This window comes from Nannospalax galili, unplaced genomic scaffold (genome assembly GCF_000622305.1).
Source record: "Nannospalax galili isolate Female #2095 unplaced genomic scaffold, S.galili_v1.0 scaffold829, whole genome shotgun sequence".
NCBI classification, from domain to species: Eukaryota; Metazoa; Chordata; class Mammalia; order Rodentia; family Spalacidae; genus Nannospalax; species Nannospalax galili.
In genome coordinates, this window is record NW_008360329.1 from 1,692,459 (window position 1) to 1,709,344 (window position 16,886).

General features: G+C 34.6%; 1 protein-coding gene across 1 annotated transcript in view; it reads left to right on the forward strand.

Moving 5' to 3' along the window:
• The window catches only part of Zc2hc1a (zinc finger C2HC-type containing 1A), a 44,574-nt gene that overhangs the window by 11,534 nt on the left and 16,154 nt on the right, over positions 1–16,886 (forward strand). The window contains exons 3-7 of the mRNA XM_008826057.2: positions 1,145–1,261; positions 6,996–7,137; positions 8,901–9,049; positions 12,717–12,810; positions 13,335–13,437. Coding sequence (XP_008824279.1) covers positions 1,145–1,261; positions 6,996–7,137; positions 8,901–9,049; positions 12,717–12,810; positions 13,335–13,437 — 605 coding nt within the window. The remainder of the gene's footprint in view (positions 1–1,144; positions 1,262–6,995; positions 7,138–8,900; positions 9,050–12,716; positions 12,811–13,334; positions 13,438–16,886) is intronic.

Below are 16,886 nucleotides of genomic sequence, written 5' to 3' on the forward strand. Positions count from 1 at the left end.
TGCTTATATAAAAACAGAAATATTTTTAGTTAATAAAATTACCCAGCTAAATGGGGATTAATAATAGTTATGCCTACATACATTGTGACCCGAAAAATAAATGTAAAATTGTTAGTACTTTGGTATGAATGTTTTTAAAATATTGATCTGTTCATTGGAGTTCTTTACAATTCACTGTATATCTTCTGTTTACAGTTTATTCCTTTGAAACTTTCCTTCAAAAGAAGAAAACCTAAAATATTTTAAAAATAAATGTCCTCTAATATTTATTTTATAGTACTTGCTTGTTGAAATAAAACTAGAAACAAGTACAGGAGACAGCAAGTCAGTGATTAGCATCAGAATTAAATAAACCTGTTCTCTTCTTTTTTTCACTGACAAAACTGCACCAGCTTCTTTAGTACTTACTAAAATACAAAAGAGAAAAGGTGTATTTGGTAGGCCATCAGTAAACATTCTCTGTAGTGACTTGAAGAATTTTTTTCTATCCAACTGATTAATTGGTATTAAGACAGTTTTAACTGTGTTGTCTGTAAAATGAATAAATGAACAAGCAAGTTGGCATTTATTGTAAAACAAACCATAGAAGTGGAAAATTAGGTCAAGAAAAATCTTAAGTGAAGAAAGAAAACTTGAGTTCTAGGAGGAGGAGAAAGTTTGAGTTCTAATAGAAAAGGGATTTCTGTAGAAGGAGGACAGAAATCTGACCACTCTACACTGTTGTTTTGGGTTACTGTTATAGTAATGTGTTTTTATGTTGCCATTAGTAATCCATTGAAAACTTTGGTAATCTAAGACTGATGGATTCTTCTCCATTTATATTCTATTCCTAGCATCTGTGTTTAGCATTAAAGATGTTTTTACTGAAGTAGAAGTATTTTGCTTACTCTTTGCAACATGAAAACTAGAAGGGTTTTAGATACTTCCTGATAAAGTTAGAATAACATTTTTCTATTATTTCTTATAAGAAAGGTGTGTGTGAAGTAGAGTATAATTAAATGAAGACATTATATAACTTTATTTTAATCCTTGGACTTTTATATTGGACACAGATTTTTAAAACTGGACTCAGTTTATACTTTTAGTCTTCCCTTCTGTAGGAAAGAAAAAAAAGGTGTTAAGCTACATTTCTTCATTTTAACAGAAAAAACATGGACCCATTTGCCAGAAAACTGCCACTAAAAAAAGGAAGACTTTTGATTCAAGCAGGCAGAGAGCTGAAGGAACTGATATTCCAACAGTCAAACCTCTTAAACCTAGGGTAACTATATAAGTTTAAAATAGTATGAACCTTGCTGTTACATTTATTGAAAAATATATTCTATCCAGTCAGTACGAATACCTCTTAAATCTGTATGTAGAAAGCAAGGCTGTTGTTTCTAGTCTCTTTGTGTAATAGATGTCCTGATTGAGTACTAGCATTTGCAACCCATGTTGTGCTTTTTGTAGTTTTATCAGTGTTAACTGCTGTCATCTTTCCTACTTGAATCAGAGCATTGGGCCACCTATGATGATTTCTCCTTAATATATGTAATAATAACAATTCATTTAAATACTATGTCAGAGTCAAAGTATTAAGTGAAATGATCAAAGGTTTTGTTTAACAATTTTTAAACAAATCTGTGTTTTCAATGCTAATAAATTATTCTAGTGGCACAAGAGGGACAGTTCCCAAGGGGAGAATTAACTTCATTAATAAAATTATTCGATTCTAGGTTAATCAGATTTTCATGTTCATTTTTCTGTCTGTGAATATTTGTGGAAAAGATGGTGAAATTTAACTAGAGACTATAAACGAATATTTGAAATTTTTCTTACTAGCCTGTCATTTATATGATCTCATTAGCTCAGATAAAGTAGCCAAATCTTTGGAAGGCCGTAAAGGCCCATGGGTATGGAAATTGGCTAAAAGAGAGTCCTGGATTTAGCTCTGGTTATACAACATATATACTTTACTACTTGGACAAGTGTGTGATTCTGTTTACCTCAGTGTTAATTAGATGTAGTAACTTACGGTGTTTTGTGGAGATAACATAAGATTATTCATGACAGTATCAGATATTCTGTTTTTTAAGAAGGAAGTAATTATGTTTAAAAATAAAATTTTCTTTTATTGGAATTTTCTTACCAATAAAAGCAAAGTAAAAAAAAAACTACACTAAGTAGTTTAGTGCCTTGCTCCCTAAAGTGTGGTCCATAGTGCATTAATACCAGCACAATTTGGAATCTTGGTAGAAATGCAGAATCTTAGTTCTCACATAAATACAATAAATTAAAATCTACTTTTTACAGAATCTGTGCTTGAATCATGTACACATTGGAATTTAGGAAGCAATTAGAAGATTTTTAAGATTGTAGTCTATGTCTTAATGTATTTACTTGTATCAAAGAAAGCCTACAAAATCACAAACAGTTAAACTATCCAAACTCCATTTTTTTGTAAAATTAAAGACAAGGCATAATCCACATGCTACCAAATACGTATAACAAGTGCCCAAAGCAATTGAGATCCAGGGTTAATCACCCAACAGAGAATATCCAGGAAGTTTATGGGGATCATGTGACAAAGAATCTACTTCCCTAACTGTGGGGTCTGTTCATTTTAGAGTTGATTTGTCTAGGGTTTGAGTTCTTGGTGAAAAGAATATACCATGTATCCTCTTGTTACGAGCAACAATAATAATAGTAATAGCCCCAAAGTCCTACCTGAAGTGATTAACAAGTTAGGTACTAAGATAAAGTATACAAACTTCTGTAGTCAGGACCTGGATAGAGCAGGGCTGAAATTGGACAAAAGCCAGGAGGGAGAAAATGAGGAGAGTGGGAAGAGGGAATTGAACAGGTACAGTGGTAGGCTCTCCAAAACCTTCCTGAAGGTGAGCAGTCCAGCCTGAAGGTCCATGACCTTTACTAAAGTGATTGTGGGCCAGGGAAGCAGTAGTAATCCTTGTGCCTGTTTCTGTTGTAGAGAAGTATAAGAGGCAGAGGCCTTATTTATAAGTAGTCTGTACATCATCCAACAAAGAAGGGAGTTGCTGGTTTCTGCAGCCTGGAAGAATCCCTTGGGCTGCCTTTCCACATTGTCTTCCAAAGGGCTGTACCAGAGAAAGCAAATTCATTCAGTGATGAGTAATAAGAAACCTGTTAGTGCTCATTGTATAAAGATTTTTCTATAAAGAAAGCAAGTAAGAAAACAGCACACCTTGCCAGCAGACGAATACAGAGTAGACGAACGTTCTATCAGACATTGGACTATGAGAAACCATCATGAGTGAAACAGGTTCATAATTATTCTTTCCATCAAAGTTTTGTTGATCTCATAAAACTAGTTGGAATAGTGTGCATATATATACATATATATATAATATATTAAAAGAATTCAGCAGTATAGACATAATTTTTGTTGGCAATGTTTAAAATAATAAAGGCACTTCTTTTTAAATACCTGTTTTTTTAAAATTCTCTGTATATGTCTATGTGTGAACATGTGCACATGAGTGCAGGTGCCACAGAGGCCAGAAACCTGTTAGTATGCCTTATTAGCTCCCTCTGGAGCTGGAATTAATGATGGCTGTGAGTACCATATGGGTGCTAGGAATTAAAGTTGGATCTCTGCAAGAATAGTATATGGCTGTTAAGCGGGAGTCCTCCCTCCAGCCCTAAATTCACTTAAAAAATGCAAGACTGGTTGTCCTGGATAGCTTTTTTGTTGTGTCTTTTAAAGTTATTGCCAATTTCATCAATTATCAAGTTTATTGTCAAGACATTTCTTTATAGTGTCTTTTCTTTTTCTAGTAAGAACTATAGATCATATACTAGTTTTCACTCTTTGATAAGTTTTGTTATTGTTTAGTTTTGCATTTGTACTTTAAAAGAGTCATCTTTTGGCTTTCATTGAATGCATATTGATTTAAAACCAGAGACACAGTAAGGACAGTTGGATGAGTTCCTGCACCTTCAGAATGGTATGTTGGTAAAAGCCAGAGGTCGGGAATGAATACAAAGAAACTGTTTTCTGGACACAACAGGGCAGTTGCACATCTGAACTCACAAAAATTGTGACAACATGCACAAGACACCAGCATAATCCCAAACCAAACAAAAATCCAACAAGGATAGGGGAGGTGTACAAGAAGCCCAGCCCTAGCTGTAGAACTATTGGACAAAGGAGAGTTGGTTTCCTTTAAGGATGTGATGCCAGGTAGCTTTACGAGGCTCTAAGAGATCTGGTGAACACAACTCAATAAGCCATTAAAAAAATAGTAGAGGACATGAAATCTTGGGAGGAGGGAGTTGGAAATTGGGGGTAGAGCTGGGGGAGGGTTCTGCATATGATGAAAATACATTGAGTTCTCCAAGAATCAAATAACGTAGTTTTTAAATTATATATAATGTTTTTATATAGGGTGATTAAGTTTAATAAAGTTTTTTAAGGCTTCTAATAAAGTTCTACTTTTCTAATAAAATAATTTTTAAAAATTTGTTTTTATTAAATTTTTGTGTATTTCATACAAAACATCTCAAACAGTCTTAATTATCTTTATACCCCTGTCCATACTGGCACCCACCCATAGCCCCCCACCCTCCCCCAGAACCCATATATACGATCATCTCTGTTAAGGCCCACTGTGTCAAGCCAGTGTCCCCAGATGCAGTGCAAGTCCATCCACTGAGGTCTAGTCAGCCTATGTAGGTCCCTTGTTTTAGGAAGATCAGCTCTTCTTCACCTAGCAGCAAGCAGTTGCCAATATTTCTTTAGATAAGATTGGGGTCTGCTGTTCATTTTCCCAGTTCTATGCTGGGTTTTTGTCTGCCTGACTTTTCATGGTACTTGTGTGTGCTGACACCTATGCCATGGATTCATATGATCAGGTTCCCAGGAGCTGTAGGACTCTGTTTCCACATGGTCACGCACCTCCTCCCTTGCTCTTACAATCTCCACCCCCTCTTCCATGATACTCCCTGGTCCTTGGGTGGGTGAAGTTTAATACAGGAGTCCTGTCTTAAGGACCAGCTTTCAGCAGACTCTAAATCTCTACTTGTCATCTTTTGTGTTTCTGGTCCTCCACTGCATGAGGGAGCTTCAGTAATAAGAACTGATTCATTAGTGAGTATCCTCTTTACCCCTGTTTTATGTTCCATGAGCCTTAGGTGTAGAGTTGCATTGTAGATGTGTCACCTTGGGCCTGGGCAATTCATAGACAATGTCTGTGTGTGACCAGTTGTGGTATTTAGTAATAGTCTCTGACTCTTGGAAAATGGGCTTCTTTGATGAGTGGTGACTGCAATATTTTTCTGTAAATATAAGGGTATATATTTTGTACATAGTAAGAAATCACATTAATGTAGGGATGTGACGACAGTCTTGGGGTTTTCTGTAAGATCTACAACCACTCAAACCAGGTGTATTTGGTTATGTTTACACACTTGTATTTCCTACCATTGAGTGAGCTTTTGGTCCAATTAGGTAGCTGTTGATTGCTCCCAAAATAAAACTGCCACTACTGCACCAATGGCATATGCTATGCTGGCCATTGATGTGGTTATTTGGTCTTGAAGCTAGTGTTGGACCATCGATTGATGTTTTCCCTTGGCACCTTCATAGCGCTCGCCAAAGCTATGAGAGCTAGACTTCAGGGCAAGTGGTTTCAGGTCAGTTTCAGCTCTATTATTCCAAATTCTGTGTCTGAAGTATATTCTGTTTTCAGAAGTAGGATCTTATCTTCAAAATCTGGGTGGCCATCAAGGGCTGTGGCAATAGCCTGAGTAATTTTGGGAGTCTCTTGGACCACCCTGGCTGACAACTCAAAGCAAGGTTTCCCCTGTCTGGCACTGTTTTTTGTTATGTAGCCTTTAGCTATACACATGGACTCATGTAGAGATAATGTATGTGTAATTTCATTAGGTTGTTGGACTAATACGGCTCCCTCTGTTGTCTAACCCTAATTTTTTTTTTTAACTAGGCAAACTGACTATTAAGTTCATATGGAAAAGTACACATTTAAAAATAAAGAAAAGATTGTAAATGACTATAAGTTAAGATTACCCTATCAGATACCAGATACCAAAATTTTAGTATTTAAAATTCTAGTTCTAACACCAGGTTGTCAAAGCACTAGAATGAAAGAGAAAGTTCAGCAATGGACCCAAACCCAAGAGAATTTAGTTTACAAATACTGTTTTATTGTAGTATTGGGGTGGGGTATAATAGAGTTAAAGGATAGTGAGACAACTGCATGACCATGTTAAAAAAGTTGAACTCATGTCACACGGTATATAATAGAATAAATAGAAACCTCGAGATGACTATTTAAAATCAGAAAACAAAACTATGGATGCTACAGAAAAAAATAGAAGAAAAGCTTATCATACCTTGATATGAGGTTGGTCCTGGCTAGTTGTGCCTTTAAATTCAAGGTTTTAAAAGAGAAAGTAGTAAGATAACTAATAATTTTAAAATAATTCTGCATGTTAAATGACCTAATGGGCCTGGTCAAAAGACAGGAATTGGAGAAAAGGGGAATAATTTCCTCTGCACTTAATAGAAATTGTTACTAAAGGCCACTGCCAGAGAGATAAGTTAAGTAAGAATATAATCCATTCACAGAGAATACATATAGTTCTTAGTAAAATGAAAGGATGTTCAGTCTCAGTGATTACAAAAGAAAATTCAGTGAAATCAGCAGGACTGTTTCCCATTTCTTCAGTTAGTTAAAATCTTATGTGGAAATTTTTCCTGGAGAAATGATGTGAAAAGGGAAATGACTGAGAGCACAAATGACTGTACCACCTAGGAGAATCCCTTAATAGTGTCTGCCACAATTAGAATTAGGTCTTTAAAGTTGCATGCAATGTAATTGCAAATTTTTGTTGTGGGAAAGAGATCATTTATGGATGCCCGTTAAGAGACCACTTTAAAATAATATGGCCTTACCTGAATTTTTATTTCAGGTTATAAAAAATATATTTTGATACTATTCTTTCCTTATTTTCAGCCAGAACCACCAAAGAAACCATCTAATTGGAGAAGAAAGCATGAAGAATTCATTGCCACCATAAGAGCAGCCAAAGGTCTTGATCAGGCACTTAAGGAGGGAGGCAAACTTCCTCCCCCTCCTCCACCTTCTTATGATCCTGGTATGTGGAGTGCTAGTGACATAAATGTCTTGTGGGCAGAAAATGAGAGGATTTTTAAAATTAATTTCAATCTCTTATAAAATAATTTATTGTGATGGAACTTAGTAATAAATAATCTTTAAATATTTTGGTATAAAATAATGGTAATAATCCAGGCATCTAAGTTTATAAAGATACATTCTTATAGAGCATAAAAATTTACTACCTTGTCAATACAATGCTTTTTCTTAAACATTAGCCTTATACTTTAAAATTATGATAATTATTAAATATTAATATTCGAGAAAACTATTCATGCTCACTGTCCATTAAGTAGGATTCAGATAGTTGTGCTGCTTGATTCTTTGGTATCTTGCCCGAGAAGAAAGCCATAATATAATTTCTTAAATACACAGTTAATGTGATATAGACCAATTACCTAAATTATGTTTTGAAATTAATGTATTTTTTAATATTTTATTTATAATTTTAATTTTATGTGTACGAGTGTATTGTCTGCATGTATGTGAGTGCACCCGTGTCGTGCAATGCCGCAGAGGTCAGATTAGTTTCTCACTGAGCACTGTTACTTGTTACCAAAGTGAAACAAGATTCTTTCAAATCCATATAGACACTGAGATATTCATAGACTTCTTTGCACCAATCTCTACAGGTTGTTATTTTAGTATAACAAATATGGCACATAGAAGCAGAATAGGTGCTCCAGATTGGAGTTCATTCCCTACCAAAGAGAATGTTCTTATGATCATTTTAATCATTTTATTCTATAGGAGATATCTGCCAGCTATTTTAGTAAAATAGCAAATGGTAAATAATTTAGGCATTGACCATCATTACAGTGACTGAAAGAACTACTAAGTTTTTTTTCATTGTTATATGTAAATGAATGGATATAGTTATATTCCATTAAACTTTATTATCAAAAACAGGGAACACGCAGACTGGATTTAGCTTAAAACAATGGTTTTCCAGCACCTAAAGTATTAACGATTAATTCTTTAAGTGTTTTGGAGAAAATCCAGCTAAGTTTAGGTTCCTTCTTAGTCTATGTTTATTTCCCATGAAGTTGAGTTCTCTTCCTTGGAGTTACCTAGATAATTCCATCTTAGTCTCATCAGCTACACTTTCCATATCTGATAAGTGAGTGAAAGTGCTGGTTCCTCAGGATAATTTGGGCTTTAGAAATTCTTTAAACTTTTTGACTTAGCAGAATAGTTATTAGATATTTTAGGCTATTATCAAGTAGTAAAACTTTCTGAAATTTCAATAGTGTTAATGAAGTTTTTTGTTTTTTTTTTTAAACTTCTTGTTCCATGTCTTAGGACCTCTTAAGAGAAAATAAATTTGTTAGCTGTCTGTTAAGCTATTTAATTTTTTTAATTAAAACATTTTATAGTTTAAGTTGTATTTAATGTTTAGGTATTATAAAAAGTTTGTTCATTATAAAGGCAAAAAAGAAGTGGTAGTTTTCTTTCACTTAAACTTTTCTTTTGTACTGAAGAACTATCTTTTATTCTTTTTTTCTTCAGTTTTCTCAAATGCAATTCAAAGGTAGGAGATAGACTTCATTTGCTGAACTTTTCTTTTAAACATACTAACTAGTTGTGAGGTAAGCCAGGTTGGATGTTACATGGAAATGGGCATTTCTGCTGATCAGATGTTACTACTAAATGTTACACTTCTTAAACTACTGTTAATAAAAATTCCTTCTGTGTGTTCCAGGTATTTTGTTACTAATTTGTTTCTGTTTTTTACTATTTTAGATTATATTCAATGTCCTTATTGCCAGAGGAGATTCAATGAAAATGCAGCAGATAGACATATAAATTTTTGTAAAGAACAGGCAGCCCGTATTAGTAATAAGGGCAAATTTCCTACTGATACCAAAGGAAAACCAACTTCTCGGCCACAGGTAGAATGCTCAATTTAAATTATTTCTACAAGTTAATGAGGAAGTACCACTTTGAGATGCATTGTTAGCTGACTTGGAACTCACTACGTAGACCAGATTTGCCATAATCTCACAGACATCTGCCTGCCTCTGCCTCCCCATTGCTGAGATTAAATGCATGTGCCACCATACCTGATGTTTGTTTATTCTTAGGAACACAGTAGACTATAGTTTTTGTCTACTAAAATAAATATACAATTACTAAGGAATTTTAGTAAGAAATATGAATAAGTAATTGAGAAAAATTATTAAAAGTAATTTATTTGAAAGGTATTTAAATTGGCAAGGATTTCATTCTTTAGTATTGCTCTAATTGCATCTTTCAAATGTATTTTATTCAGTTTTATTTAAGTTCTAATTTGCAATCTTTTTACTCATATTTAATTTCAAAGTAATATGTTATTGTCTATTTTTAATTCTGTTTTAGTCTGAGAGTGTACTTGGTAAAATTTATGTTGTATTAAAATTTGTTTTCATGCCTAGCCTGTAGTCTGTTTGGGGGTGTGTTGCATGACATCAGAAAAAAAATGTAGTTCTGTAGTTGTTCTGTGTTGAGATTTGTAAAGACCAGTCCAAAGTGGCTAGTCCTTACTGACAGTTATGTTTGGTTTTCCTATCAGTTGTAGCAAGAATGTGTTAGATCTTTATGATTTTAGTTTTCTGTATTTCTTGATACATTTGCTTCTTTTATATCTTCATACTTTGAGTTTTTCTTAGTATGTCTTAATGTTTACATCATAATTCATAATTTATAATACATCTTTTATTTACCCTTTTATTGGTATAAAGTATCTTTTTCTGTTTTTGAAGTGCATCTTATCTGGTAAGAAAATAGCCATGTCAACCATGGGTCTTAGATTTGCTCACTTGTTTTCTTTCTTTCTTTAACTTAAATATGTGTTTTTGCTGGTCTGTAGAGCAGCCTATAGTTAGTTCTTGTTTGTATTTTTTGTTTTTAAATATAGTCTGGTAAGTACCATTGGTTGGTTGAAATGTGTAGACGTTTATATTTAATGTAATTATTCTTGGTAAGTAGTAGTTAGGTCTTCTGTGCTCTCTTTTCAGTTTTTTTTTCATATACACCAACACATGTTCATTCTTCTATTACAACTGTATCTCTTGCTTACTTTAGACATTTTTTCCATTCCCTGTCTTATGTCTTTGATTTTGTTTTTTAAACTTTGGTTGCTCTAGGAATCTAATGTTATTTAATTTCTCTTTAAAAACTTACTTGGTTTGTGGATGTGTGTGTGTGCATGAGTGTATGCATACCTATGAGCGGTGCCAACTGCTGCCAGGTATAGAGGTCAAAAGAGGGTGCTGGATCCTCAGAGCTATAGTTACAGGCATTTGGAGGATGCCTATCTTGTTATGTGGAGGCTGGAATCTAAACTCTGGTCCTCAGCAAGTGCTTTTAACCCTCAAGCTGTTTCTCCAGCTGAAATATTATTTAATTTTTCACTGTATTTGATCTTTATATTAATTTCTTCCTGTCCTTAGTTTTATGTATAAATATTTTTTCTGAAGATATCAGTACTCAGTGTATGTGGTTATATAGTGATGTATTTGCTCATTAACAGTTATCTTTTACAGAAATTAGAAGAAATGTTTAAACCTGTACATATAGACATATATACATTTATGTATATATCCACTTTATGTTTATATTTACTTACATATTTATACTTTCCAGACCACTTCAATATTCTGTGCAAATCTAACTTGCCATTGATTTCATTTCCCATAGTCTAAAGTTTTCTGAGTCCATAGTACCCACCTACTGGCAGTGAGTTCTGTGTCGAGCTGTCCCAAAATACCTATATTTTGTCTTCATTTCTTTGTTGAGATACCCTCTCTGTTCATTTACTTATCATATTTATTATATTTCTCTTCGAATAACTATGCCAGTGTATAATAACTTTTTGAGTCATTGATTACTAATCTAACACCTGCTGCCCATATGGAGTTAGTTTCTGTTGATTTCCATTGTTGTTACCTATTAGCCATTTTTTTTTGCTCATTTGCTACTGATTTTTAGTTGTTTAAAAACAAGATAGGTGGAACTGGAGAGATGGTTCAGCTCTTAAGAGCACTGGCTGCTCTTCCAGAGGACCCAGGTTTGTTTCCCATCACCCACATGATAGCTAATAACCATCCATAACTCCAGTTCTGGGGCTGGAATTCCCTCTTCTGGCCTCTATGGGCATTGTACATACATTGTGCACTTACATACAAGCAGCCCAAACCATACACATAAAATAAAAATAAATCTTAAAAAAACTTAATGTAGGCAAAAACCTGCCTGAATGCTCCTCCCAGCAGGTGGTAACTGCCAGAGCAAATTAAAAATAAAGCCATCTATCACAGGCTGTCCTAGAGGCTATGTAGAATAGGAGTTTAAGTTAAAGAAGATAACTCAGGTGAATGGCTTGATACTGCAGGTCATGTATCACTTTGAATTCTGGAGCTGGGCAATATATGCACATTAGTAATCTCAGCATGTGGAAAGTGAAGGAATTGCAAGGGACTGGGCAGTCTGAGTAAGGAGTGAGACACTCTCAAAAACAAATACCAGAAAAAAAAAACCCCAACAACCAATAACAATAAACCAGATTTTTTAAATGTCCTCCTTTTCTATGGGTATATGTCTTAGTTTAAACCTAAAGGACACAGTTGAAGATCTTTCATAAATTTTGGTCTCTTCTTATCTATAGAAAGATTAGATAGATAGATAGATAGATAGATAGATAGATAGATAGATAGGTCTCTTCATCCCATTCCAACCACTAACTTTGTAGTTTGACAGTTTTTAATTTCTTGAGGTTTTCTTTTTTTATAGTCTTCTAATTTTTATTTACTCTAATTCCTTTATATTTCAGACTTTTGTTTAACTGTAGTACACATAATTATTTTGCTGTAAAATATATATTTTAATTTTAGCATCAAGTCATCTTCATAGATACAGTCTTGCTATTGTTCTTCTATTGCTTCATGGTTTCTTATGTCCATGAATATTACTGACATTTTTTGTAGTCAATAATAAAAATATTTATGATTTTTATTCATATGATATAACTTCTGCCTTTGCTTTCTAGGTATCGAATACTCTCCATCTGGAAACATTTTAAGTTGCATTAATTGATGTCAGTTTGCCCAAATAACAATTTATACAGCATTTCCATGTGCTGACAAGTGGTTATTACAAGCTCAGATGCTGTTGGCATGGCAATGGCAGTTTCTTCTTATCTATTCTAACACTCAGTGCTTTAAAAATGTTTTTTATATGCTTTTATACAATTCAAGTAGTTTCCTGGGGGCATTTTTAGTTTTTTTTGAAGGGTTGATCTAAATAATCTGTTCAACCATTTTGTCAGAACTAAATTTTTTCTAATGTCAGTTTTAGAAATCTTTATTTATAAATGTTTACATTTTATGTATAATGAGTTTTAAGTGCATGGTCAGTAGCCTTACATACATTTGTGATGTGTAGTCATCACCAACATTCCATCTCCATAGCTTTTTCTTCATGTCCAACTAAAATTCTGTTGTTGAGCATTATGAGCTTCTGATTTACTAATTTGCATTATATAATAAAATGTTGATAAGACTTTTATTTTCATTATTTTAGTATAAGCCATCTGCACTTAAAAAATCTCCTGGAACTACATCATCAGCATCGTCCCGATTACCACAACCAAGTACCACTAGCAAAACTGTTATAGGTAATGAGACCCATATGGTAACTTTAAAAAAGGAAACAAACAAACATACAAACAAAAAACCTGCAACAAAAGTTATACAAGTCTATGAGATGACAGTAGTTGTCTATTCTGAATTTTTAATTATAAGTTTGTAAATAAGAAGTGTAAATTTATAATTGTTTCTGAGTAGAATCAAAGTAACTTTGAATAGCTTCTGCAACCAAGTTTCTTTCTTATTTGAAAGACCAGAGTGTTTCCCTCATTTCTACCTTGACCCTTATATTTAAATTTAAGAGTTGCTCCTAATAGATAAATGCTTGATGGCTTAGAGAAGATTCCTCTAAAGTGGACTGTTGTTTGTATCAAATGTCATGGTATAAATGAGAAACAAATATGTTCCTTGTTAATATGTTTAAACAGTTTGAATTTCATAAATTCATAGTCATAAGGAACAATACCAAGGAATTGTATTCCTTATTAGATGCTCTATGTTATGTGAATTTTCTTTCAGACTTTTTAAAATTATTACCTTTTTTTATTATAAGGTATGCCTTCGGGTAAAGTGTCTTCTTCAGTTAACAGTTCTTTGGGAAACAAACTTCAGAACTTATCTCCTTCTCATAAAGCAATAGCTGGCCCTCAGGCAGGGTAAGTCTACATTGAGTAAGTTACTAGTGGTCTCTATTTAAATTTTTCTAATGTTTGAAGTTTAGGCTTTTCATCAAGCTTAATCTTTTTGCTAAGTTCATTTGTTTCTATTTAATATACAGCTGGTGAGGAACCATTTAGTGCTGTTGCAAAGCTCACATAGCAAACTGTTTCTAAAAAAATGTCAGAAGGTAATCATGCAGATCCTTACCTGTTTATGTGTGTTTGAGTGGGCAGTTTTTACTTTAGGGCATCTGAGGAAATAATGTAAAATATAGAGGGTTAGGTGATAACTGTAATTTGTTATGCACTAGTATCAAATACTTTACTAGACATTTTCTTATATTTTGAATTTTGCATATAAATCTATATATTTGGCAGCCATAAAACTATAAATAAAGTGAGCTAGGTGGTTGATTTTACTATAAGGAAAATGTTGAGTACGAAATTCCTCATGAAATTTTCTGTAGTATACACTATAGCATATACATAATATATACACATAATTGTGTGAAATAGGATATGATGGAAGCTAAAGATATGTGCAGACAGGACAAAATATGCTAAAATATCAGTATTAGATGATTCTTTTCCTTAATAGTTTTATAGTTCCTATATTTCTGTCATTTTATATTGATGGCTTTTAGTGAGGTAGCTTAAACTTTCAATGATCCATTTTAATGTGGGAAAACTTGTTGGTAACACCACAGATTTTATCTAACCACTTAGTTTTATAAGTTTATTTTCTCCTACATGTTAAATCACAAAATTAAGGGATTGCCACAGAACCAATAGAATGAAACTTTTTTCATGTCTATGTCTCTGTTAGGCAACCATAACATATTATTTTTCAAATTTGCTTATCACACACATTCACCTTTGTTTTCATGAAGACAATTTATAGAAGAATAAATTATCAGCTGAGATTAACTACCTTTCTTCCCCTCAATTTAGACACATGGGAAAGGCAAGATATACAGAGAATTTAAGGCTGTGGAGACGACTCAGTGGGTAAAATGCTTTCTATCTATAAAGGTGTCAGGACCTAAGTTGGAATCCCAAGAACCCATGTAAAAGCCAGGTGTAATAGCATATGCACCTGTAATCCCAGAAATGCTGTGGGAAGGTGGAAGGCAGAGACTGGAGAATCCCTTAAAGCTCCTGAGCAGCTAGTCCCATGTACAGTAGAAAAGAAGTGAACTGCCTCAAACAGGGTGCCCAATGTTATCCTCTGACCTTCACATGTGTGCCAAGGCACATGCACACCCTCCCTCAGAAACACAGATACACACACACACACACACACACACACACACACACACAATTCACTCAAGTCCATCATATACATACCCCCCAAAAGAGTTTATGGGGCTAGAGAGCAGGCTTAGTGGTTAAGAGTTTTTGTTAGTCTTCCAGAGAACCCGAGTTTGGTTCCCAGAACCCACATTGAATGGCTCACAGTCACCTGTAATGTAGCTCTAGCTCCAGGAGATCCAACACCCTCTTCTGGCATGTGTCTGCCCCTACATGCATGACGTGTGCACACACAGACATACCTCATACACATAGATAAATTTTTTAAAATATATTATTTTTCTTTTATATGTATGAGTGTATTGCCTGCTTGTATGTAAGTGCACCTATGTCGTGCAGTGCCCACGGAGTCAGAAGAGGGCATTGGATCCCCTAGAACTGGAGTTACGGATGATTGTCAACTGCCATGTTGATGCTGGGAATCAAAACCAGGTCCTCTACGAGAACAGCCAGTGCTCTTAACTTCTAAGCCATCTCTCCAACCCGATAAAAAGAAATCTTTAAGGAAACAAAACTTTAATGGGCTGAGGCTGTAGTTCAGTGGTGGAGCAATTGCCTAGCAAGCACAGGGTTCTGGGTTCAATTCCCAATGCCATCAAGAGAGAGAGAGGGGGAGGGGGGAGGGGCACAGAGGGGGGAGAGAGAGAAGACAGAAAGGAAAGAATCCTTAAAATGAACCTAGTAGAAAGAAAACAAAATCACCTAACAAGCTATCAGTGGTTAAAAAAACAATTGATTTTTGGGGGGGACCAGGCATAATGGCACACATCTTTAATCTCAGCACCTGAGAGGCAGAGGCAGGTAGATCTCTGTGAGTTCAAGCCAGTCCGGTCTACATAGTGAGTTCCAGGCCAGCTGGGGCTACAGGGAGACCCTGTCTCAAAAACACCAAAAAAGAAAAGTGTTTTTTTTAATTTTTAAATTTTGTACTGAGTCAATGCATTGCTTACTTAAGTATAAGACATAGCAGTTAATTTTGTAAAGCCTTTTACTATGGCAAAGAACATTGCTTTCAGTTAGGTTATAGTGTTGGTAGTATTGTTTGTAGTTTTATTTACATTTAATAGTTGATTATGAATTAAAAGGCAATATTTTTCAATGCTGTATTCTGTTGATCTTCTTAGTTGGCCATCTCAAGTTGTATGACATATTGTTTTTAAGGAGGACATGTAAATTGGGCTGGTAGAATTAAAAAGACTAGGGCCTAGGGAGATGGCTTTGTGGTTAAAGTGCTTAACATGGAAGTTTCAGATGCTCAGAAACCATATGTAATGCAGGTTGGGCATGAGATCCTGCTTGCAGTTCCAGCCTTGGAAGACAGAGATCCTCAGAGCCACCTGGCTAGCAAGACTAAGCATATTGATGAGGTCTTGCTTTGATTGAGAGCCTCTGCCTCACTGAATAAGATGGAAGAGTGATCAAGGATGATTCCTGACATCAACATCTGGTCTTCACGTACACTCTCACACATATGCACACATGCCCATGCATGGGAGTCCATAAACATGCAAATAATACAGATATACACATACATGCATACCACACATACACAAAAAAAAAATGGAAGAGAAAAGCACTGATCACAGAGTTAGAAAAATAGGTTTCTGTATTTTTAAAAAATTTTGTTTATGTTTTTGAGTATATTGCCTACATGTGTGTAAATACCCTTATGTTGTAAAGTGCCCGCATAAGTCAGAAGAGGGAGTCAGACACCCTGGAACTGGAGTTAGTAATCATGTGGGTGCTGGGAACTGAACCTGGGTCCTCCAGACTGCAAGAGCAGCCAGTTCTGCTAACTGCTAAGCCATCTCTCTAGCTCTGACTTCTGTATTTTTGTATGCTACTAAAGTAGGTATATGATTTGAGTGTCATTCTCTGACAGAATTCTTTAACTGTGTTTTAAACCTTGACAACTGATTTTTTATTTTTTGGAAGAAGCATTTTGCCACACCCAGCTCTCTTCACATTCTTTTCAAGCAATAGGTGGAGACACAGATAAAGTAGATAGAGGCTGAATTATGTATATATATATATATATATTTTTTTTTTAAAGAAGTTTGAGACAGAATCTCCCTATAGCCCCAGCTGACCTGGAACTCGCTATGTAGACCAGGCTGGCCTTGAACTCACAGAGA